The 26,793-nt window shown below is 34.0% G+C and overlaps 1 protein-coding gene across 4 annotated transcripts in view; it reads right to left on the bottom strand.

The window, feature by feature from the left end:
- Positions 1–26,793, bottom strand: part of ADGRB3 (adhesion G protein-coupled receptor B3) — a 743,596-nt gene that overhangs the window by 428,043 nt on the left and 288,760 nt on the right. For 3 of the 4 annotated variants that reach the window (XM_031667688.1, XM_031667689.1, XM_031667690.1), the window contains 4 exons: positions 24,220–24,381; positions 16,915–17,079; positions 3,809–3,973; positions 3,130–3,294 (listed from right to left, as the gene is read on the bottom strand). In XM_031667688.1, the coding sequence (XP_031523548.1) occupies positions 3,130–3,294; positions 3,809–3,973; positions 16,915–17,079; positions 24,220–24,381 (657 nt within the window). The remainder of the gene's footprint in view (positions 1–3,129; positions 3,295–3,808; positions 3,974–16,914; positions 17,080–24,219; positions 24,382–26,793) is intronic. The other variant, XM_031667691.1, reaches the window with a different exon arrangement.

The following is a 26,793-nucleotide window of genomic DNA, read 5'->3' as shown; positions in this document are numbered from 1 at the left end:
CCTAGAATTGGAGTTATAGAAGTAGCAAGCCCTTCTCCTAAGAACAGGGCAAAGTGCTTCGTAGGAAGCTAGAACGTAAACTTAGGACAATCCAGCAGTAACACTTGCTTTCTGAATATTATTAACCAGGAGAATACTGGGGTGAAAATCAAATTAAAAACCTAAAAAATATTATGTATGACATTGTAACAATTAAAAAAATTAGGAGAGCTATTACCATCCTACCATTTAAACCTTCAAAAGCCTGAGGATATACAATGAGACTGAGATAAATGAAACCATTATCTGGTGAGTCTGACCAATTTAAAAATTGGACCACTTATTATCTCCCCTGTAGCTATTCTATTTCCCAACTAGCATTATTTTTAAAAAATATTTTTTTCATTTCTACAATTATTTTTTATGAAAACAAAAGAAATATTTTTTTGTGGTCAATGATGATATTTTTAATACTTATTTTATCTATCTACCAGCAAAGAAATATCCTAATCTTGAGGGGAAAATAGTTTTATTTTTCATTTTTAGTAGACATCATAACAGCTTTTGATTAGATCCAGATGATTAATCATTATTTTCATTAATTATTCAGACAAAGATGTTCATATATTATATTTCTCCTTCCTGACAACAAAGGACCTCTTAGCAAACTTGATTAATTTGTTTTGACTCCAAATTAAGGGAAGTGTAAAATAAATAGTAGTTGTTTTCAGCAACTTGAAGAAACATTAAGAATGAATAGACTAAAAATAATACTAGAAAAAGCATATTGTTTAAAAAAATTGTTGAAACTTTGTTGTTAACACAAAGATGCCTTAGAAAATGTTATGGTAATTTGAAAGTTTTCTCAATGTATATTGTCAATCTGCACATAAAAAAGTTAAATAATTAATATAAAAGAAAAACCCCTTTTGTAAATTAAAAAAATTCTCTAAGCAAAGCAGAGGTATTTTTGAAATTAACAGTCATACACAATTTCTGATGAACAATGCAATTTTTGTTTATATAAATGCACCAGACTAGGATATATTCAAAAGCTTGGTGTATACATATATATTTATTTATATTTATTTGTCCCTGTATAAGTAGTGATGTTTAAATTATTTAGCTGATTCAAGAATTCTTTTTAATCATGAAAATGGTATCTATATGCTTGTAAGTAATTTGTGGTTCTTTTCATATCATATAATTGACAAGCATAAAATGAAAATGTTAATAATACCAAAAATGTATAGTGTTTATACTTTTTTTTTTTTTAGTTTTATGTGATTTTTTTTAACCTGCCTTAAGTCATGAAAGCTACCAAACAAGCCCAGCAAATAAGGTACACTGTCTTTTCATAAATAGATCTGTAAAATGTTTTTCAAACAGCAGGTGGCAATCTCTGTAAATTTGATTGCAGCAGGACTATCTTGGCTCTATATATGCAGATGAAAGACAGTTTTAAAAGACCAGTTAAGAACTGTGGTATGCTTAGACTGATTTAGTTAACATCAAATATTGAAGGGGTTGATTTAATTATGCTTACTATTCTGTGAAATTTCTCCCTAGGCAAAATAAATGTTTTTGTTTAATACATCTTAATTCCTCTTACGCAGCACTGGAGGAATTTCACAGTGCTAATCTGAATAGGTATTATCCTCTTAATAATCCTGCATGCTGGTTACTTCTTATATTGAATTCATATGGCCTTAAGAATTAGCAAACCTAATTTTAGTTTTTGTTTTTTTTTTTTTTTTTTGAGATGGAGTCTTGCTCTGTCGCCCAGGCTGAAGTGCAGTAGTGCAATCGCGGCTCACTGCAACCTCTGCCTCCTGGGTTCAAGCTATTCTCCTTCCTCAGCCTCCTGGGTAGCTGGGATTATAGGTGCATGCCACCACAGCTGGCTCATTTTTGTATTTTTAGTAGAGACGGGGTTTCACCACATTGGCAAGTCTGTTCTCGAACTCCTGACCTCAGGTAATTCATCCGCCTCGGTCTCCCAAAGTGCTGGAATTACAGATGTGAGCCACCATGACTGGCCCTAATTTTAGATCTTTTTAAAGCCCCCCCAAAACTCCAACTGACATATTGTTATTACTAAAATCCAGTTCTGTTGTTATTCTTAGTGTTGTACTGTGAGAAGTCTTTATAATTCTAACTATGGAAAAATACAAAGCTTTGACTCCTGGATATCTCTTAGAATACCTTGGTTTTTCTAAGTTGAAACAATCATGTGAGATAAAGGCAGAAATTCATAGCATTCTGAACTGAAAAGGAACCTCAAAGATCCCACAACCAGCTGTACTCACTACCCCCAGGAATCAGACAGCCGGAGAGATCAGTTAGCTTGCTCACAGAGTTACTAGCAGCAACAGGACTCTAAGTGGGTCTTCAAATTCTCTAGGTTCAGCACGTTGACACTGTATTGTCAAGTTTGAAAATTCTGTCCTATCACATCTTTGGTATGTTTATAGTATTTTCCTTAGGATATCATTATAAAATCCTGACTTTCACTTACTTATTGAGTCCTCAGTGTGTCAATAATATTTTAATGGAATGTACCATGATTAGGAAGGAGTTTTTGTTCTAAATGATCCTGTAAAATATGTGCTGTATAATCTGGGCAGTTTCTGGCCTTTCATTATTTTCTCTGCTTATATGTAAAATCTTTTAATGTAGCAGGACTTTCATTTTTTCATTAGCATTAAGACTTTATACTTTCATTTTTAAAAAATGCATTCCTCATAGCAATTTCCTTTACCAGTGAAAAATGGGGCAAAGGCAAGTAAATGTAGATAACCAAGGTCACACATCAAGGTGAGAGTGATTAGCAACAGAACTTAAAAGCATCTGAATGTCAGCGACACTTCTTTATCTTCTCATTCATTTCTTATGTCTTTACATTTCCAGTACATATATCCCAAGGCAACTTGTTTTGTATTCTCCACAAACAAATATTTCACACGGAACAATTCTATGACACATAAACAGGGAATGCCCCACAGAGTAGAGAAAAAAGTAAATTGCCACCTATCATTAGTAGTCCTTTAGTTGAGGAAGTATGACCCTTAACCAACGACAATATTTTTAAATCTTTTTTTTTTCAGGTTACAAAATGTTTCTTTTGAGATAATTTGGGTTCATTCTCACCAGGGCATCGCTGCTCACTGCATCTTCTCACTTCTTCACCCGTTCCTTCACATTGCTGCCCTGTTATCACTGCACCCTGACAGGTCCTTATTCGCCTTTCCCAGCCACCATCACAGGACTTGGAACAACCACTCCAATGGCCCCACTGATTCCACTGACCATTGGCTGAAAGAAATGTTTCATGGTCAATGTCAGTCATCTACCACACACTGCTTTAAAAATTTTAAAATCTGAGAATGTTACTACCCCTTTCCATTTTTGTTAATCTACCACACACTGCTTTAAAAATTTTAAAATCTGAGAACGTTACTACCCCTTTCCATTTTTGTTAATGTACCACTGTGAATAAACTTTATTCAAATATTTAACTTACAGGTCATATATAGAGCATTGAGATGAACAGTGTAAAAAAGTGTAAAAAGTGCAAGCTCAGTGCTAAACTTCCTCAAATGTATTCATAGTTCATCTCCTGAATTTTACTACTTTACTAGCACGGCATACAGTAGAATAAATTCTGGTATAATTGGCTTCATTAATAAACACACACACACACACACACACATATATATATATATATACTGATTATCTTATTTCATAGTTCTGGCATAGTTCTGACACATTTTATAATGTGCCCTTTATACGGTACGAGTGCCCATTATACGCAGGAATCAAGCCCTACCTGTACATTCAGGGTTGTAGCACTCTCTGCTTTCTGCCCATGGCCCTCTGCATTCGGAGCCTCCATGGGCAGCTGCAGTGCACTGCCGGCTTCTCTGCTGAGTCCCATTCGAGCACGTTACTGAGCACTGGCTCCATGAACTCCACTCTTGCCACTGTCCATCAACTACCAAAGCAGAAAAAGAGACAGTATAAGGATATCTTCCAATAGGAGAGGCTGTACAGAAAGTACCTGGTGAAACCACCCTTGATGACGAACCCCTATCAATGGACTATGAATTAATACAATGGAAGGTCACACCAGCATGAGATTTTATTAACTCCCCAAATATTATTACCTTATTTTCCCACTTTTATTTTCTTTTATATATCCAGCATATCTTTTTTGTTTTGTTTTGTTTTGGAGATGGAGTCTTGCTCTGTTGCCCAGGCTGGAGTATAATGGCACGATCTCAGCTCACTGCAACCTCTGCCTCCGGGTTCCAGCAATTCTCCTGCCTCAGCCTCCCAAGTAGCTGGAATTACAGGTGCCCACCACCACATCCCAGAATAATTTTTGTATTTTTAGTAGAGGTGGGGTTTTACCATGTTGGTCAGGCTGGTCTCAAACTCCTAGCGTTAGGTGATCCACCCACCTCGGCCTCCCAAAGTGCTGGAATTACAGGCGTGAGCCACTATGCCAGACCTCCAATATATCTTTTGATTCACTTATTTCTTCAAAAATATTTATTGATCACTCAAACATGCAACACATTGTGCTAGGAGATGGGGTACACAAAACAGTGAACAAATTAAATACTGAGCAAGACCTTATCGAGCTCATGTTTTAGAGAAAGAACCCCTAGAAATAAACCAGAAATCATGCTAGATAAATCAATTACATGGCAGTGTGGCAAAGGATAGTTTCAGGACATTGTGAGATAAGACTTGGGAAGGTCCAGAGAGTCTTCCTTGACAAACTGAAGCTTCAGGCAAGCCTTGAAGGATAATGAGAAAATACTTAGGATAAAGGTATGTTCCATGCAGGGGAATATACAAAGGTCTTTGGAAGAAGAATCATGGGCATTTCCAGGAACTGGAAGAAGGTCATTGTGAAAGGCATCTAGAGTGCTGGGTGAAGAGAGATTGCAGAAGTTTTAAAAAAGAGAGAGGCTAGATTTTGCAAAACTTTCATCAGCTGCGTTAAGGATTTTGAGTATTATTCTCAGATGTTTGAGAAGCCATTGAACAATTTAAATAATAAATTATATTATCAGATCTAGCGTAGGATTGAGGCCAAATTATAGAAGTTGGGAAGGATCTGAGTTGTGATGATGAGGCAGTGCAGATGCAATGTCTGGGAGAGATTAGAAAGTTACTAGGAACGGGTGGTGAGAAGAAACTGAAGAACTGGCCATGGGAGCTGAAGCAAAGAGAGGATCCAGGTGACTCTTAGATGGCTGTTTTCTGGTGACTGGAATTTAATATAGACTGCTGAGCTTGATTTATCTTTGGGAGATTCAAATTGAGATTCATGTATTCATTCATTCAAATAACTTTTGAGAATCTATTAGTCATCAGACACTGTGACAGGTGTTAAGAAGATACACAGAAATAAAAGAATATAAATCCTAACCTCAAAAATTTTATAACTTAGGACATTCTGCATGCAAGCAAATAAATAAATACATAAATAAAAGTTTAAAGACAATACCATGTTAACATGAAACATGAAGTATTTAGGCTTCAGAGGACATACTGCATCTGTTGGGGATGTAATTATAATAGACATAGAGTGCTGAGTTATGGATAATTTAGACCAAGTCAGCATTGACAAAGGCATAATCCCATATGCCACAAAATAGAAATGAGCAAAGGATTTAACCAAAAATACTTTCCGGATTAGAATGTGCAAACTAGCATGTAAATGTTATAAATGCATCAGTTTCTGGATGTCTACTTTTTTCCAATATCAGTTCATGGTTCTTAGTCAATTTGATCACACGTGAAAGAGAATTCACCACAAATCCAAAGTTTCAAAATAAGCTAATATTGCTATGAAAATCTATCCAAATAAACAAGAAAGCCTGGCAGAATATAATAATTACCTTCAACCTAACTTCAAACCTTACATGTAGGTATTAAAAAGAGGTTGTTTAATAGGTATCTAGCTGTACTTAATAAACCCTTTATGAGATTTTATAAAAATCACAAAATGTCAATTTAATCATTCCATTAATGTAATTTTAGCATCTCACTTTATTAAAAGTACCTGATACAATCATATTGGCCATGTAGTCCATTTTCCAGACTAAAAAGAAAATTCTAGTGAAGCAATAGGATATTACAAATTATCTATTTCTCCTCTATTTTAGCTTTAAACATGAGTGCATTTTTCATTTCAGAATTTTTCTATTCAAAGATAACATTTATTGAGCTTGCAGTATGAAGCCTCACCATCCTAAGCATTCTGAGAAGGGTTTATAAAAAGAGATTCATGCCCTACGCCTTACAATCTATTTGGCAAAAGGATGTAGTTATGCACACTATTGAGAACATTCAGAAAGAAAGCAGCACATTAACAAAGGTGAATTAGGTGCTGCTAAGCTAATCTTAGTGCTCAGTGACTAGAATAAAGGACTTTGTGATGTCCTTAAGTATTCTGGCTTAAGGTAAATTTTGATTATGATTTATTATGAAAGCAATAGTTATATGCTTTCTGGCAGAGAGAGGAAAAGACTGTCTGGCAAAGATGTGATGTCTAGAATGAGCAAGTCAAATGTGGAAATCAGAGAGAAAACAATTTGGCAGGGGACTGTATTTCTACGAAGAATTAGGAAGGACCTTGCTGAGATGATATTAGGAAGAACAAGAACATCTATTTGTGAAGTGTTTTGCTCATCAGGCTTTTACTGAAATAAGACTGCATCAATAATAAAAAAATGTTTTGAGACTTTAAATTCATATATTTATAGTTATAGTTGTTCAACCCCTTCTGACCACGTACATATTCTGTGTTAATGTTAAAGCTTAAGAGCGAGTTAATATTAGAAATCTGAAGACAATTTGAGGTTCAGTGCTACTATAAACATCCACAGAACATGTATTTTAGATGGGGTCAGTTTTGTTCACAAAGTCAGTAACAGAAAAAAATAATACAATTGAAGATGTATCAAGTGGGCATTTTTTGCGATTTTATTTTAACACTGAGAACCGAAATATCCTTTTATTGAAAATTAATGGCACTTTTTTTTTTGCAAGCTTTTAAAATTATTTTAAATTATACTTTAAGTTCTAGGGTACATGTGCACAACATGCAGGTTTGTTACATATGTATGCATGTACCATGTTGGTGTAATTGCACTGTTATGAAGGAATTGGCTTGACAAAATAACTCATTGGATATAAAAAACAAAGGAGGAAAGGCCTAATATTTCTTTAGTGTGTCAAGTCCAAATCACTGAGAAAAGAGATAATTGAAAAGTCAGGTAAGAGAGGAATATATAAATTTAACTTAAAAAACTAGACAACAGACTATATATATACACACACATATATACACATATAATATGTACACACATATATACACAGACAACAGACATTATATATATATATATGTTTATATATATATGATTTGTAGTGCCAACTATGAGACATTGTTTTATTTTTAAGTTTTTCTTTTCAGTGATATTCTGGATTAAAAAAAAAATTAATGGATTTGTTTTACGGGTCATAGCCCTATAACACTTCTGGAAACAGTAGTGTCATTTTACTGAATGAGAAAAAAATAGAGAACAGGGAGGCTTTAGGGAGGTGGAAATTAAGAGTTCTGTTTTGGATATTTAAGCATTTCCAGATAGAATTTGTGCATTATCTTTTAGGGATAAATGTAGAGAAATGTAAAAATAAAACCAATTTATCATATAATATATCTCTATATCTTTTTTTATAACCACTCACCTAGGTTCTCCAAGATGTGAAGGAACAGCTTTTTTCTTGTTATCTGATGTTTAACTGGGGAGCTAAAGTGGGGAGGAAGCTGCTTCTCCTTCAACCCTGCATGCAGGATTGGCTTTTAAAATTTTATTTTATTTTATTTTATTTTTTTTTTAAATTATACTTTAAGTTCTAGGGTACATGTGCATGGCTTTTTACCTGGCTCAGCAGCGAGGTAGTAGAGACAATCAATGCCTCTACCCACTCAATGCCTGTTCCTTGTGTACGGCTTACTTCCAATATTTGTAAGAGGGACCTCTCAGGGTCATTGTAAACCTACAAATTTAAAAACACCTCAAAGCTTTCTTTCTGAAACTGTATTTCTATTGAAAATGGATTCACATCTCAGCATTCTGTCAGAAAAGAGTTCCCTGGTAAGTTGGGAAAACGTAACCACTCCACAATCCCTCTCCGAGTCTCATAACACACACAGGAGTAAAAATTTATAGAGAATTTAGTCTGTGATTGGCATTGCTCAACTGCGCCACGGGGGAGCTGTGGTGATTAGGACTGGCTGAGCTCTGCTCTTATGAACATATAGTCTGGAGGCTGTAGTGGGGGCAGATGATAAACGAGCAAAATGAATAAACCAGAGCGTTTCACTAGAGGTGTTATGAAGACAACGTGCTAGAGAGGGCGATGCGACAGGGAGTGCTCAGGCAGTCTCAGGAGAGGACGATATTAGAGCTGAGTCTGAATCACTACACAGAGCCAACTCTTAATTTCCACTTCGCCAAAGCCTCCCTGTCCTCAATTTTTTTCTTTTTCAGTAAAATGACACTAGGGTTTCCAGAAATGTTATGGGGCTGAGGACTGTAAAATAAATTAACTAATAATTTTTTTAAAATCCAGAGTATCACTGAAAATAAAAATTAAAAATGAAGCAATGTCTCCTATTTGGCACTAAAAATTATTTTACATGTAAAATATCTGTTGTCATGTGAAGGTCTGTGTTCAGGAACAGAGAGAAGGCTGTTACTTGTGGGGATCCTGGAAAAGGAGAGGTGGCAAGAGATGGGTTCAGATGCTGCGCAGAAGCCAGATCTTATAGGGCCCTATAGGCCATGCAACCAGGGAAGATGCAAAGTATGAGAATATTTTAAAGTAAGGAAGTGATAAGATATAATTTACATTTCAAAACTTAATATTGTGGTTTTGTGTAGAACGGATGGTACAGGGGCAAGAATGGGTACTGTGAAATATTGGGGAACTATACTGTATGTAGTCCAGAGAGAGCTGACGGTGGCTTGAATTATGGTGACATCAGTGGGCATAGAAAAAATGTGGATGAATTTACAGTGTTTTCTGGATGTAGAGCTGGCAGGTTTGTGGTAGGGTATAGAAAAGTAGAAAATCAAGGTTGACTTTTAGGATTTTAGCTTAATCACATAGGTAAAGGGTTGATCATTTTATTGAACTGGGTTAGACTAGTGTTCAACAATTTGGGTGGATATAGCTCTTAAATCAAAATTTCTGTTTTTTTGATGTTAAATTTGGAATGCCATTTTAGACATGAGGCAGCAAGTACTGCAATGAATAACCTTTGTTTACAAATTTACTTCTCAAATTTAATTGAAATGTAATCCCCTAACAACTTCTTTTTTAAAAAAAAATTCATAGAACACCATTTAATAAACACTGAACTAGAATACATAATTTCTTCTCTCATATGTAGCCAGGTCAGAATCAACACTTTCTTAGGCTGTTTCAATTTCTCTTCTTTCTCATCAGAAGCACTTGCAGTTGGATTCTTTTTTCTTAATGTTAGTTTTCAAATTAAAAACTCCAAAAGTCTATTGCTTTCTGAGCCATTCTACAAAAGTGACTAAGAATCAAGAACAATAAGGCTGAGTTTTGAAGCTGGGAGAATGCTGAGAGATCAGCGTGCCTTACCATCCTGTAACATGCTTCTTTATATACCAAAGTCATTCTGGAGACAATTAGAGTTTCGCTTCAGCAGTGTGACAAATTACCATATTTTCTAAAACTAGAAGAGTTAAAACTGCAAAGATTAAATTGCTAGGTTCCTGGGGTTGACTTTGTTATATGAACCTCCTCCTGCCATACATACGGAGTTGCAATTGGGCTCACTTTGAAGACAAAATTGCCTTCTTTATACAAGAGCCAAATTAAATTCCATAATACATTTTAATAAACATATTGTTTTCCGTCTATTTTTACATCCTTACCAGTAAATGTTGACAACTTAGAACACGTTAGATAAAAAGAACCACAAATTAGATTATGTTGTGAATATTTTGGATAATAAAACTAGCATTTCAGCAACTGTTCTGGGTTGAGTATTCTTGATTAATTAAGTCATAGGTAGGAAAGAATTAAGGGGAAGACAAATTTTGGATGCTGGCTTTAAAGTTATTTCATTTTGTGATGGCAAATTTGGAGAGTTCAGATTTGCAGTAAGTTGGGAGTTACCCAGGGATCTGTAAAGACTCTTTCGGTACACAAGACTGAAATGTACAAGAGTCCAGCTTCTGCCCAGCATAGTAGCTCATGCCTGTTATCCCAGAGCTCTGAGAGGCTGAGATGGAGGGATTGCTTAAGGTATAAGTTTAAGATCAGCTTGGGAAATATAGTGGGACCATGTGTCTACAAAAATAAAAAATAAAGTTAGCAGGGTGTGGTATTGCACACCTGTAGTCTCAGCTTCTCAGGAGGCTGAGGTGGGAGGATGCTTGAGCCCAGGATTCCCAGGTACAATGAGATATAATCATGCCACTGCACTCCAGCCTGGGTAACAGTGCAAGACCCTGTCTCTAAAAAAACAGAGTACAAACTCTTGCTTTGGGCATATGTTGAAAAGCAAAAATCTGTCTTCCATTTGCCATTTTAAACTAAACTACATAGGAGGAAAATAAAAATGCAACATCACTTTTTTTTTTTTTTTTTTTTGAGATGGAGTCTCGCTTTGTCGCCCAGGCTGGAGTGCACAGGCGCGATCTCGGCTCACTGCAAGCTCCGCCTCCCGGGTTCCCGCCATTCTCCTGCCTCCGCCTCCAGAGTAGCTGGACTATAGGCGCCCGCCACCTCGCCCGGCTAATTTTTTGTATTTTTAGTAGACACGGGGTTTCACCGTGTTAGCCAGGATGGTCTTGATCTCCTGACCTCGTGATCCACCCGCCTCCGCCGCCCAAAGTGCTGGGATTGCAGGCGTGAGCCCCCGCGCCTGGTCCAAATGCAACATCATTTTTAAAAATTAGAATTAAAATATAACCAAATGATAATAGTAAGGCTAAGAAGGATAAAAAAAAGTAGGTTAGAGTTTGAATGAGAAAAAATACTAAATAGTAAAAGAAAGCAAGCCAAGATTAATAAAGACACAATTAATTTAAAAATCTTTTAAGTTAAGAACGGAAAAAAACACTGGAATAATGCCCAAAATCTAAAATGACATAAAACAAATATAATTGTCGTACAACAGGCTAGAAGGCGAAGAAGATAAAATCCATATCAATTAAAGAACAGGTTAATGAGGCAGCATTTGACTTACAAATTATAACAACCTCATGCAAACACAATCAGGGACCTTTGAACCAAATTCCAGCAAATGTTTAGAATCTTCCCACTCACTGTCTTCACCAGAAGGGCTCCCTGCAGAGAGATGGAGGGCAAGGCATCCTCCCATAGATGCTGCAGACCAGAATTTTAGGTTTGTAGGAGCCTAAAGCCTTTTTCTCTACATGACAGAAATATCTGGGTCCATCTGTTTCTAAGGCCCTACTCTTAGGTGATTCTTTCTCTCTTCTTAGGGTTTGTAAGAGTATGAAATGTATCTGGAAACTGCAACATGGCAGCATCCCTCTGGTAGGGTTTAGGCTCCCAGTAAAGCATTTCTCAAATGCAGTTTGATGGGTGTGACACTGCTCAGCCCAACAGACTGACACAGCCTGTATGAAAGTACTTCTTCCTAGCACAAACCTGGGAGAAGAATCCCTTTGAGTCTATGACTAAGATAGTACAGCCCAGTAATTATTATAATATCCCTGGTTTATTTGACCTATTTCTTCCAAAATCCCTTCATTTTAAAGTAATATCTTCATATAAATCATTAAAAAAATCCTCTACTTTACATTGATTTTTATACTATACAAAGTATTTCTACCTAATTATAATAATATGTCAATTCTGTAATATAGAGGGGTAATTAATACTGACTCCATTTCACAAAAAAGGAAATTGAAAAATAGAGTATATAAATTGCCCATGTATTTTAATTAAGGATTGGGACTGAATTTTAATCCATGTCTTCTGAATCACAAACCACTCTTTGTCCCACTGAATCATATAATTAAATCCATATATATATTTCAGTATATAAGTGAAGAATTATTTACCAATAGAACTTTCATTTATTTTAGTTTTTAATCTGTCACCCAATTATTATTTATCCTTGTACCTTATATTATTTATACTCTACTGCATGGAAACATATCAGATGGGGAAATGTCCACACTGAAAACAGTAAGAACTAAACTTAAATCATTAGCTTCTCTAATATTCAACTACTGACTAGGGGAAAATATTACGATAAAGTAAAAAGCTATAAAGAAAATTAGTATTAAAACTTCAGGCTTTTAACTAAGATCTTAAGCTTTTTATGTTCCCCAAAGTATTTAATTTTGGAAATGGTTATATAAATTTTATTTTGGGTATATAGATCTATATAATTTTAATGGCAGTCATACTGGAAAATGCAACTTTCCATTATGTGCAACACTTTTCTCCTGTTAAATATTAATAAAAATCAAGACCATTAAGGACAGAGGGTTCTAAAGTGATCAAATCACCCTACAGGGGGAATCACCATAAAAAGACACTTACAGTTAGACCTGATTAGCAGCTTGCGTGATGCCCACAGAAAAACTGTTACCGCTAGTTAGACCTAACCCATGTCAGAAAACATAAATAACATGCAATGACACTTAAGAGACAAAAACAAGGTCATAGTGCAACTCACAAAGTACCAAACATTCTTCTTTCTCAGCTAATATGAGTGACTGCTATTTCTTTACCAATTATGGCTGGTCTTCCAGCCACAATTTATTAAGGTATCCAGATAGTTTATTATCTGGATAATTTATTAAGGTATCCAACCATAGAATTGTCACACCTTCCAAACAGCATCCAGTTCAGAACAAAGGCCGCTCGTTTCCTCAAACCCTCTGCCAAATCACTTAACACAAGCTCAGATCCCTTAAGTATTTCAAACACTCCGTTGCTGAGATCCCCACAGTTCCCTATGTTAGTTTCCCCTCACTCTTGAGAGTAACAAATTCAGCTAGGTCAACTGCAGGCATGACTCTGATGAACTTTGGTTGAAGGGCGTTAACATACTACTACTAATACTTTCACAGTATTTACTCTCTATCAGGTTCTCTACCTTACAGCATCTCACAAAGTCTTATGAAGTGGGTATTACTATTGTCCCCATTTTACAGATGAATAAACTAAAGATTAGATGAGTGACATAATTATATTGAAAGGTAAAAATCTACATTTAAATATGTGATCTCTTGCAAAAGTCCAAGATCACTCTGCTTCATCACATCAATGTATTATGAAATAGACATAGAAAATGTCCTTTAAATATTGGGATATTAGAAATTTGGATATGTTAATGTCAAGAAAATCCACTTAATTGTAATTTTTTGGTTTCCACTAGGTATAGAGTTGCATGGAGAGAAAAATAGGAAATAAAAGAAAATTTATTTATCCTCAAATATGTAAATTATTAATTGAGAATTGACCATTATTAAGTCAATTCTCAATTAATGACTACAATGAAAATCAGAGAAAATAGAAAACATATTGGACCACCAGAACTTTGGTGAGATAAGTAAAACAGACCACAAAGACCATTGAACACACATATACACACACAAATACACACCTTTCCATAATATTTTAATTATTAGTGTAGATTACAAAGAAAGAATAGGCCACATTATGCTTATGAGCCAGGGAATTCCTTTTGTTGCTCTATGCCTCTTGCCCGTCTTGTTTCATCAGCATCAGCCCCCTGTTCTCAGACATGGGATACAAATCAGTAACTAACAACTCAGACTAGGAAACACTATATCTTCTTTTCCTTTCTCCTTATATGGATCCCAGGCAATGGTTTTCTCTCACCTCAAAAGAAGTGGGAGGAAGTTGTACATTGACTCAACAAGGAATCTGATAGCAAATTATCTACTTATAGGTATATATCAAACTCTGAATACATAAAAGTATTTCATTATTTGATATAAACAATGCATGTCATTCCTACATAGTGTCTATTTCATTAGGGTGATTTCATATAGTTTTTTAAAGCAGGAAACTTTAAGACTGTAATGCTGTTTTAACATTATCCCACACAAAAATCTCACTGCCCATTATTACCACAGCCCATCCCGTCAAATCCTGCAAAAGTAGTGAGTAGCGGGAGACAGTTTGTGGTTTTGCCTATTTCTTCTGTCCTGCTCTTATCCATACTCTAGTGTAGGTCCTGATCTACATTCTTCGCTACCGGTGTACTACCTATCATAGCTTTATTTTTAATATGATAGCTTAGGGATATCATGTAGGATGGTTAGAAAAAATGTTGCCTGAAACCACTGAATCCTCAAGTTACCATCTTTCATTGAAGCTAGCATATTTACATGAGGTTTTCAGAACTGCATTCAACTTTACACATGCTTATGTCTGAATCTTCTGAATGGAAAGTAAAACTTTTGAAATCACGGACTATATATACTTTTCAGCAGTGCCTTACATCTAGTTGACAGTTAATAATGCTTTCATATCCAGTGAAGGTGCCTGAGTTTAGCTATAAGATGATGAGTTCTAAAGTTAATTTCAAATGTTTCTATCAAATAAACCTACATATTTTAAAATCATAACGTCACTTTTTTTTTGGCACAGCCTAGAAACTTAAAAAGAATCCTAGTTAGTTATTAGAGTTCGCTTTCAGATACTAAGTTCATAGGGATACAATGTGATAAGAATTTTACATCTTTTATGATGCAACTAAATTCAAGAATGAAAATAACGGAAGTCAGAAATGGCACACGATACGTTTAAGTACTCAAGGATATGCCCATATGCTCACTGATGAGAGAATATGAGCAAGGCCACATTTAAAAATAATATAGTCATAATGCACAAAAATAAAGGACCTACATGAAAGAAAGCCATCTGATTTTGTTGGACTAAGAGTGCTTCCAATGATAAGATAATACCACTAATATCCAAGTAGCTTAAAAACTTGGTTACTACTTGAGTGATAAAGTTCCACAACTGTATCAACTTAAAAACATGAGTTTTCACATCTGAACTCTAACATAGCCTCTCTACTGATATCTAAGGATTTTGCTCCTAGAAAAGCTAATGGAGAGTAGACTATGAGAAACTTGGTTCACAATATTTTAACCGATCAATGCCATTTTTATGTTTGTATTTATGGAGTCCAGCTGACATAAAAGAAGTAACAAAAAAGTATTTAAAAAGTTTCTATAGTTAGTTCTTGTCTTTTATTTCCCCAAATTGTCTATTTCTTTGAACTCCATGGACAAATAAGAGTAAACTATATTTGACTCTATGTAAATGTTACAGCTCAGCATTGAAAAAAATTGAAAAATATATAAAAAAATAAACTTTTCCAAATCTTTGTTGAAAGCATAAGGCATGACTACATGTGTGTGTGTCTGCCTGCCTGTGTGTTTATAGAGAGAGAAATAAGACAGGATGTTACTGATCTCATAAATAGATTTTCTAGTACTGGTTAACAAATAACTAATCATGGTTTTGACCCTCTAATATTCATAATTGCATGAATATTAACTCATAAGTTATATTTATAATTCACAGAATTCATGAAATTTTAGGAAATAATTATATTAGTCAGTAAAATAATATAATTATAATTATTTGCCTTCATCTTTAATTCTACGTCATTAAGTACAGGAACCTAGTAGTCTTTCTCTGAAGGGAACAATTAATCTTGTTAGATGACTTTTGCATATCTACACATTGGATTGTTTTCATATTCTTAACGTTTTATATATTTAAAATTTCCAGAAGGACTTTGAAGTATTGTTTCATAGTTCAGGACATTAACTTGGGGGTATTCAAAGGGTCAGTGGGATTGAGGGTGAGTTGCAGGATTTATTTGGAGGACAACAGTACTGGGATCCCAACTATGTTGCTTGCATGCAGAATATGTAAATAAATGGGCTAATGAGAAAATCTCCCCAAGAAGAGAGTGATTACTTATATTGATCTTTGCCATCTTAGCCTTTGCAATTCTCCATTCATGTCTCTTTCTTTAAAATGTGCCTTTGCTGGCCCTGAGAGATTATATAATCTATGTGTGTATATTTTCTCCCATAACTTGTAAGTCCTTTGAAGCTGGACATTATTCTTATTTATTTTGGAGGAATTTGTTTGATGTTTGAATAAACTAAATGAGAGCATTGTGAAGGCTTCCCTCTAGCATAATGGGTGAAATTAATTATCAAGGATAGATAAAATAGAATGGAAACATTTTAAAGGAAAGAAAAGTTTAAGATAACATAAATATACTCTAAGAACAGACTGTATAGTCTTCATAATCCCATAAAGATTGTAAATTGTTTATAATTTAGCCATTTTATGCATCTAGCAAGAGATCTAGAAAGCCTGATTCCCTAGCAAATATTTTTATACATGGTCAGTGGTACATTGCCACTCCCTAATTGAATGAGTGTAAGGGAATACCATAGGAAGGACTGGCTCTAAGTCAGATCTCTTTAGTTTCAGTGTGAAGGCAATAATTAATCTCAAGTCTTTAGGATTCCTTGTGATTTTCTCAGAAGGAAAAAGCAAGTGCGGATAAAAATCTTGGTGGAAAACATTAATATACACATTTGTAGAAATATAATAAAGATTAATGTTGATTGACACTAAAGGACATATTCTATACCACTACATATGATAGAATCAAGAAAAGTACCCAGTTTTAGGCAAGATACAATGAAAAGGACACATTTGCCAATGTGACTGAATGAAGGTTGTCCTCTTAATATTTCTTGTGTACAATAGGAATCTTATAAAAAGCACATAATGCAAAGATAACCAAATGCAGAATAGGCTCACCTGGGCAAAGAGCAATATTACAAGGCTTATGATGTGTTTCAGGTCCTTCACACGGCCTTCCTCCATACTGAGGAGGTGTGCATGACCTTGTTCTTGTTCTTTGGCCTCGACCACATGTAAATGAACATAAACTCCATGGTGACCATTCCTCCCATACTCCGTGTACTGTAATAAAGCAAAGAAGCTTCAACAACAAAAGCAGAGAAGTAAAATCAAAGATTATTTTCTTTATAATTAAAAAACAAAACTCATTAAATAGACAAATATGAAGATATTTTAAAACACAGTTGAGATAACATTCTTGTCATAAAATATAATTATTAATTTAAAAATTCATTAAAATAATGAAAAATTGCATGTGCTTTTTTCTGGATTTTAACAATTATTCATGTCATAAATTTTAAACCATTCCTTATATTTAATGGAAATACACCTCTCTCTCTCATGGTAAAACAGTCACAAATTATTTTTAAGTTAAAGTAATATCAGCTAATAATATAGAAAACTAAATCTCTTATAACAGAGATAATCTCCTAGAGTTAAGTTTTCATTTAGATAGCCAAAGCCCAACATAATTCTCCTAACATTTATAAAATTTTGGGATTAATGATTTTTATTATGTTAGAAAATTTAAAAAAATCTGAAAATTGAGGGTGCATTTAACTTTTAACATCACATTTTAGAAAATATATTTTTTGCCATTTAAAAATTTGGGTTTAAAGTTACCATATTTTGAATAAAAAGAATTTCAAACAGAGTATCTACTCACATAAAATATTCCTCTTATCCCTGTTTCAAAATGAATGGAAAATATTATAATCTCTTTTTAATGACCATGAAACCAGAAGATGCTTTTCCTCCTCTAACAACTTGATAGAACTGGAAATCTACCGAATTTATATAAATTTCTAAAGAAAATAATTATGCTTAACATAAATATGAATATATCAATTCTTCAAACATACTACTACAAGGAATTCACAATTGATCTTAAATAACATAATTTGTGTTCTTTCATAATAACCACTGTGAATAAATAATGTTATATTTTACAAAAGACCATCAAGATTCAGTGTTTAGTCCAGGTGTGGTGGCTCATGCATGTAATCCCAGTGCTTTCAGAGGCCAAGGTGGGCAGATCACCTGAGGTGAGGAGTTCGCAACCAGCCTGGCCAACATAGTGAAACCCCGCTCTCTACTAAAACTACAAAAATTAGCTGGACATGGTGTTGTGTGCCTGTAGTCCTAGCTGCTCAGGAGGCTGAGGCAGGAGAATCACTTGAACCTGGAAGGCGGAGGTTGCAGTGAACTGAGATCAGGCCACTGCACTCCAGCCTAGGCAACAGAGAGAGACTCCATCTTCCAAAAAAAGAAAAAAAAAAGATTCAATGTTTGATCCTTTCCCTGCATGGTAAAATCACCACTCTCATCCTAATTTTTAATACTTGAGACAATAAGTAATAGCACCCTAATAGACAATATCAATAAAAAGGCATGAGAAAAAAATGTGCTTTTTGTTCAAAAGCTCCTCTCTTGATGTTGAACCTCTAATCTTGCTATACTCTTAGAAGTTCAAGAGGCCAGATGTTTGATATGACACCCACAGATATGATTAAGGGGAGTAGAAATTTATAGAGGAAAATGACCCCCCCTCATTTTTTTCTTTAACATTGGTAAGGGTAAGCACAGGCCCATAAAAAGTGGCAGAGGAAATATGCGAGTAAATATAATATATCTAGAATCTTCTTCATATGTATGCTTACCAAGTTGTTACTTTAGAAACACATATAGGATACCTTAATTCTGAGATATCCCTTCCCCTTCTATTGGTGTTATTTATTTGCCTAAATTGGTTGTGATAGGATGTTTAAACATTGAAAAAACAGCCAATAGAAATATCCAATATAAAGCTCTTTAACATTCTGAGAACCTTGTTGGGAAATATAGTTTTAAAAGAACATGTAGGGAAAAAAAAAAAAAGAGAGTGAGAAAAAATAAGATGTTTTACTTTTTCCCATAAAATTTTGGGAAAACCAAAGCCAATTTATATCCATTGATATAAAAAAGTAAGTCTATATCTAGCTCTAATAAAACTATATATATATAAGATGTATATACTACCCACATATATATTCATATATATATATATCATCAATTATAGCAAAATAGTTTAAAAGTACTTACATTAATGTATTTTGGTATATTAAATGAATATTTTTATATACTATTGCATTTATTTCCAATTACCAATATTTCTCCTAAAACAACCTTTTCTCCTCCTACTTTAAAAAACTTATCTCCTCCTATTTTAAAAACCTTTTCTCTTCCTATTTTCTCCTCCTATATAAAAAGTTAATGATGCTATATAAAATTCATATTGCTGCTTCTGTTCATTTTTTTTCTGTCAGATCATACTGTTCTATATGCATTGCACAATCCCAGAGAAAAAGGAAGGTGCTAAATTGTCATATTTTCCTCCATGAATCTCAAAAAATGTTGATTAACCTTGATGGCTTAAATTATGAAACTGGAATCTTCAGAAAATTAACGTTACTTAATACTTTCTAACAGTCTTTATGGCTACATGGTAAACTTTCATGACTCATTCACGTCATTTTTAAAAAGTTTTTTTTTTCATTTGAAAAGGATACAAATCATTAACAATGTTATTTTAGATACTATTGAGTTAGTAGAAAATTACAGCACATACTGTATAATGTTTATAGATGCTATTCATAAGATTAATGTTAAAGATTAGACATTTTTATTTTAATGGCAAATTGTTATTTTTTTATTTTGCAGTAAAACATGAGAATCTGTAAATGATCTAGTTCATTTAAAATGATCCTAATAAAACAAATATATTTAAATGAAATTCATTCATTTTTACAGTTTTCCTCCTTAGCTTCGGCACTAGCTATATTATTATGTCTCTTTTTGTGATAACTAGAGATGAAATGAAGAATATGCAATACCTGAAATATATTACAACCATATTTTGAAATAAACATATATACATTTTCTTATGATTTAGATTGAGCTGTACATAAAATAAATGAAAGGTTTTATTTTATTCTATTTTACTCATTTTATTTTGAGACAGAGTCTCACTCTGTCACCCAGGCTGGAGTACAGTGGCACAATGTCAGCTCACTGCAACCTCTGCCTCCCAGGTTCAAGTGATTCTCGTGCCTCAGCCTCCTGAGTAGCTGGTATTACAGGCGAGCACCACTGTGTCTGGCTAATTTTTGTATTTTTAGTGGAGACAGGGTTTCACCATGTTAGCCAGGCTGGTCTTGACCTCAGGTGATCCGCCTGCCTCGGCCTCCCAAAGTGCTGGGATTACAGGCGTGAGCCACCACGTCTGGCCAGGTTTTACCTTTTAAGAAATAAATGAATATAAGAACTGTAACATTTACAAAAAATAAAATTCAAAAGCATTCCTTAGCCTGCAGAAACTTCTTCTACAGGATTAAAACACATATAGAGTACACCAGTGTCTCTCAGCTAGTGGCAATTTTGCTTCCCAGGTGACATTCAGCAATGGCTGGAGACATATTTTGTTGTCACAACTTGGGGAAAGTAAGGGGGCTACTGGCATCTAGTGAGTAAAGGCCAGGTATGCTGTTAAACATTTAAAAATACACAGGATGGACTCCCCCCAACCAAGACTTACTGGGGTCAAAATGTCAGTAGTAATGAAGTTGAGAAGCCCTGGAATAAACCATAAAATTGTAATTCAACTAGGGCAATAAATTGTGTTGTTGAATGTAGAGCTCTATTTTTATCAATTTACTTTCTGTTTATGTCCATTGTTTTTTACTTTGAGTAATAAAGACTTTTGAAGAGAGTACAATGTCCAAGTAAAAATTCTGCTAAAGGTCAAATATCTTAGGATCCATATTGAAGTAACATATTGTATAATTTAATTAACACAGACTTCTGAAATTTGAATATGGGTGAATGATCAATAATTTATAACACTATTGATTCGCTTTTTATAGTACAAATAAATATAACCTCTAATTCTATAATTCCACACATTTTGTGGAAAGTGACTTTAATATTCAATTTGTTCATTTATTGTGTCATTTTCATTAATTAAATGCCAAATACATTTGAATGTCCAAAGTGTGACAAATCAGTTACTGATTTCTGAGTTAATTTTCTTTTTGGGAATTTATTATTTTAGGAAGGTATTTCTACTGTTTGAAACATTACATTTTAAAAATTTACTTTTTATCACGATTTTCAGGATCTATTAGATTGCAAAGTAAGTACATATTTACCAGCACAACAAATAATAAAATAAAACATTTGAGCACAAAATATTTCATAACAAATATCACAACCAGATGAAAAATATTCCAGTTTCTTATAGTGGGGAACTTATTCTGTATTTCTAGTTTGCTAAATTGTCCTTTATGCTTGGAAAATTAAAAATAAATAAACAAAACTGTTTTCATTTTCTTTACTTCAACATTCTGAACTAAAACAATGATTAAAAGATAAACTTGTTGTCAACGGTACTATTTAATCAAATTTAGAAAGAAAAAAGACTTCATGTATATAAAGGTGAAGAGGAGCTAGTAATTGGTATGTAGTTCTATAGGTGTAAGGGTAAAAGGGTTTTTGGGTGATTTATGCCTAGCGTTCCATTATTGGAACACAGCATCTGGGAGTTATTTATATTCTACTGCTCAAGGTCGTCACCAAGATCTGATTTTTCAAATTCAAAAAATTGCAACCTCAGGCATAAATGGGGAAGACAAACTTTAAATTAAAAATCTTTAAATTATGGAATATTAGATAGCCTTCTGGACATCAGACACAGTGAAAAAGTGGGTTTGGCAGTTCTGTGTGGGAGAAGCGCTCTGATCCCACCACAGATGTTCTCTGTGAAGGCGTTAATAAGCAGTCTCTGGTAGAAGGATGGCAACTTGCATATGTCATCCTTATGAATGTGCGTAACTAGTGGCTGGGAAGTAGGCTGTGAATGGAAAATATGAGAACACTTTCCAATCCACTCAGACTCACATTTAGAGATCCATTTGCCATAATACTATCCTTGTGTGTTGAAAGCGTCTTGGCTATTCAAACACATGCTGATTAGATAAATTTATATTTCAAGTACAGCATAATTCTTATTGACATTTTTCTCATTATCAAGGACAGAAAACTTGATCCTGGATCAAGTTTAAGTCAATACGTAAGTAGGGAACAGCTTTTAAGTATTCTTCCCAGAAAACCCACCCTACCCACACCCAAATGAAAGTAAGTATCTACCCTTGTGGGATGAAGATTTCATTTCTAAAACATGTTGGTCAAATGATATGTAATCACAGTTAGATAGGAGGAAGAAATTCAAGAGATCTATTATACCGCATGGTGACTATGGTTAATGACTACATATTGTATTCTTAAAAAATGTAAAGAGAGCGGATGTTAAATGCTCTCAGCATAAAAATAATAACTATACGTAGTAAGACACTTGTTAGATTTAACCATTTCACAACATTTGATATATATATATAATGTATATATCATGTACAACATGACCTCAAAATATCATGTTGTACAAGATAAAAACATACATGTTACCTGTCAGTTTAAAAAATAAAATAAAATAAAATCCCCAGATCCTTACTTCTACTTGCTTTCCTTGTGTTGCCGAATGTACCTAGAATCTGTCTGCTCTATGAACCCTGTTTTTAATCATGTTTTTCATCTTCTTCCCCCTCACAAACTCCTTAAACATTTTTTCTTATGAATCTTTTTAGTTTTTACTTCATGTTTTTTTCTTGCTCTAGTTTAATTCTCACTGAGCCTCACTGATTTTTCTTGTTCTTAGTGGCAATTATTGCTCTTTTCCAGTTAATTCTGCCTTTCTTTCATCATAGGCTTCAGCTCTCTGCCCTGCTTAACTTTTAATTCTACCTTCATCTACTGCTTTGTTACCTCCCAATTCTATTCTAAAGGGATCGCCCACCTCATTGCATCATTCCTCCATCTTCTGCCCACCACTTTCTTTACCTTTTATTTCCTCCACACTGTCCTTTTTTATGGTGATAAAAAGCACATAATGTAAAATTTACCATCTAACCAATTTTTAGTCTACAACTTAGTAGTATTACCTATATTCATAATGTGAAACAGATATTCAGACTTTTTCATTTTGCAAATCTGAAACTCTACAACCATTAACAACTCTCTCAGACTGTCTTTTAATGGATCCCCTTTGCATATTCTGCTGGAAAACTGACATTATTCCTGCTCTTACTCCATGCCACCCACTCTCTACTCTTGCTTTTAGCAACTGTGGAGTCAGCCATCTCTAGAAATGGAACTTAATGAGAAACTTCTAAGCACAAGCTAGCAGATGAAAGGCTGCTGCAGTACAAGTCATTTTCTTTACACCTGTCCCCTTTTGGAGGTCCCTGCAAGTCTAGTGTCAACTGTAGCTGTCAGTATGTTTATAGTCATTCATCCACCACATAAATGGTTAGACAAAAAGATAAATCTGGAGATTCATAACATCATGTGCTTTGAACTTTTGGAAACAAAGTCCAGAGTCCTATTGTTACTTATTTTTACATGAAAGTCAGTGGTCTGGGAAGGAGAAATGTCTATAATATGCAGATGTGCATCAACTGAAGAACAAAATTGTGATGTAACATGGAAAATCTAACACTAAGTGGGCATGCTATTGTTAATGCTTCATTTAACATTAAAGATCTCTCTCTCTCCCTCTCTGTCTCTCTTTTCATTAAGTTTCATTTAAGTTTACAAAGCAGTGGATACCTCTGATGACGAAAGTTACTTGAATGAAATAAAATAACAAAGTTATTTGGTCAGGGACACTCTTTTCTTTGATAGGGTCAGATAAGTGATATAAAAACTACTGACTGCCTGACAGACTATGTCAACCACTGCCTTATGACATGAATATACATCATATTTTTAGTACGTAGGCAGATTACATTTTTCCTCAAGAATTCAATTGAACATTTTCACCATCTAAAACACAGAAAAGATATTTGAACCTTAAATACTCTTAGAAGTAGATACACAGATTAGAAACTGATATTTGCAGTGAAGAGGGGAGTCATTTACCTAATTTTGTGACTGCTTTAAAAGCAGAAATAATCACACACATCTTAAAATATTACAGTTGAATAATAATTACACTTATCCACTCTAATCAAAATGCCTATACCCATTTCATATGAAAATAACAAATCGTTCCAAATGCGTAGCATGACACAATTCAATAACATCCACAGTTGTAGTTGCTGCTAACACTACCTGGACAGAGGGCAGTGTTATTGCAAACCCTTGATTCTCTTAATGGGCCGCTGCAGTGTGTCCCGTAAGGTGATACACAAGTTCTGGTTCGCACCTGCGACCCTTGACCACAAGTAACTGAACATGTGCTCCACTGGGACCACTCTTCCACACCAGATTCACCTGCGTGCAAGACAACAAATAAACATGAAATACTGTCTTAAATATTCATCTAGTAAGCATTATACCAAACTGACATTATGACATGCAAGAATAATTTAAATGTAAAAATATGAGCATACATCAAAAGGTACATGAAAACATTTCAGAGAAAAATGAAGTTTAAAGAGGAATGCATATAATGCTGATGCAAACACCAAGTTTTGCCATAACCTTATTAGCAAAATACTCTTCACAAATTACACTGTACCATGGACACTATGAAGGAACTAATCAGCATTTTTCAATATGACTAATTGTTGAAGTGATTCTCTTCAAATTAATCTAAGACTTTGTATTTTGATGGAAAAGGAAGCAAAATATATTTCTAAGCTTATTCTATGGCTTTGGTGAGCAAAAATATATTGATGTCTTCCTCCTTAGTCCTTTATTGCGTAACACCCTTTCTAATGCTAGATGATGTGGAAACCTGGGAGCTTGGACACATCTAATGTATATTGTATTGAGCACTGACATTTATAGTTTATTACTAGTGCATTTTCTACTTTTTCATACTCTGATAGCTATTTATTTTGTGGTAATTTATTTAAATCCTTCTGCTAACAATTTCACCTATGATCTAGAGTAGTGATTTTTTAACTCAAAATAAAGACAAATTTGTTGATAATTTTCATTAATTTGATATGGAACTAAAATTTATTTAAAATGGAGCTCTAAAAAGCCAATGAATATCTAAATTCATTAATTTTCTTGGAGTTAGCATCTCAATGAAACTATGTCAAATTGCTATTATTATGTCCCAAGGAGACTCAAAAGTCAAACATTTCCATGACCAACAAAATAGGCTTGTAATTCTACCATGGCATCATGTTCAGGATGAATTTTTAAAACTGATTTGAAAATTTGCAGTCGTTTTTCTCCAGATTCACACTGGATCATTTAGCTGCTGGCAGTTAACTACTTAAGTTAACTATTTAGTCATTGAAAAGTTTGTAGGTGAAATGTTTCTCAAAACTTTGTATTACTGATTAGTAGATCAAAGAGCAATTTAATAATATTTAATGTTTCTGTTTATAATTTGCCTTTGGAATAGAATTCAAAGGGTAGAATATGATCATGTATTTGTCCATCGTTTTCTAGACAGTTAGTAAATGACTTGAAAATTATTTGCAGGGCTACTCAAGGCAGCTGGTCCACAGACTAGTACTCTAGGAAAGAAGGAGTTTGGGCCAGAATGTAATTCAACACACAAGTTTTCTCAGTGAGAAGTTTGTTCTAAAAATAAAACGTCAGCTGAAATAAAACCTGTGCTTGAGGAAGTAGTTGGTTTTACATTCTGATGTAAACTGCTTATTCCTTTGAGAGACATAATGGTCAGTTTGTGGACAAACACTCTTCTACTAACCACACTTTGAGTAGTACCATTATGACGCATTTGCTCTTATATTGTTCTGCATCATGCACCCAGAGGCATAGATGACCATCTGTTTATAACTGGACATATATTGTAAGGGCACAGACAATGGTAACTGGGATGACAGATTACATCAAATGGGACTGCTTTTCAGTGTTGTGATCAGTGTGAATTGAAAATACTGTATAGATAATCCTTCATCATTTCAGAATTTTTTTCTTCACAAATTTATATATTGCTAATTTCATAAAAATGTCCTTGGATGACTATCTGAATAACAGTTAAAGCCATGCTTTATAATTTGTTCTTTTACATTAAAGAATACTCTATCAAGATTGAAAATCATTATTCTATAAACCAAATAGAAGGATAATAGTTAAAAAATCCACATATATGAATATATGTGCATATAAATTTAGCAATATAAAATTTAAGCTGAAGTTAGGAAAAATATAATGTACTTTTAAAAATGATGTTCCAAACTGTGATGAGATTAAGTGAGGTATAAATATTATGGTTGCATGTTATTAATTAAAAGAAAATTATGAACAATGTGGATTCTATAAGTGAAATGATAAAGGTTATGAATAAAATTAGTTCTATTTTACCACAAAAGCAGCCTTTTTCCTCTTGCATTGTCATAATGACAGAAAAACATAATTTAACTAAACTGAGCAGTGAATCCAGATCAAGCCATATATTTAAATTACTTTTGTACAAGTATTTAAACATTTGAGTTGCTTCTGAACGTATGATACTGCAATGATGCTGAACAGGCTAAGCAGTGGTGCCTGGATCATGAAAGTTTGATAATGAATGCTCAGAATTGGCCTCATCACTCTTCCTCTTTCTTCACTGATCAAAAATAAAGTAAATAAATAAATAAATAAATAAAACATATTGGCTTTCAGATTTTGAATTAAATTTTTGCCAGTGAAATAGTGGCCTACTTATCAAAAAATCATGTTATAACTCAAATCCTATAGTTTCAGTGACATTTC

The sequence above is a fragment of the Papio anubis genome, chromosome 6 (genome assembly GCF_008728515.1).
Source record: "Papio anubis isolate 15944 chromosome 6, Panubis1.0, whole genome shotgun sequence".
NCBI classification, from domain to species: domain Eukaryota; kingdom Metazoa; phylum Chordata; class Mammalia; order Primates; family Cercopithecidae; genus Papio; species Papio anubis.
The sequence above is the reverse complement of the archived record's forward strand: the minus strand, read 5'-3'. Positions and strand labels throughout refer to the sequence as shown.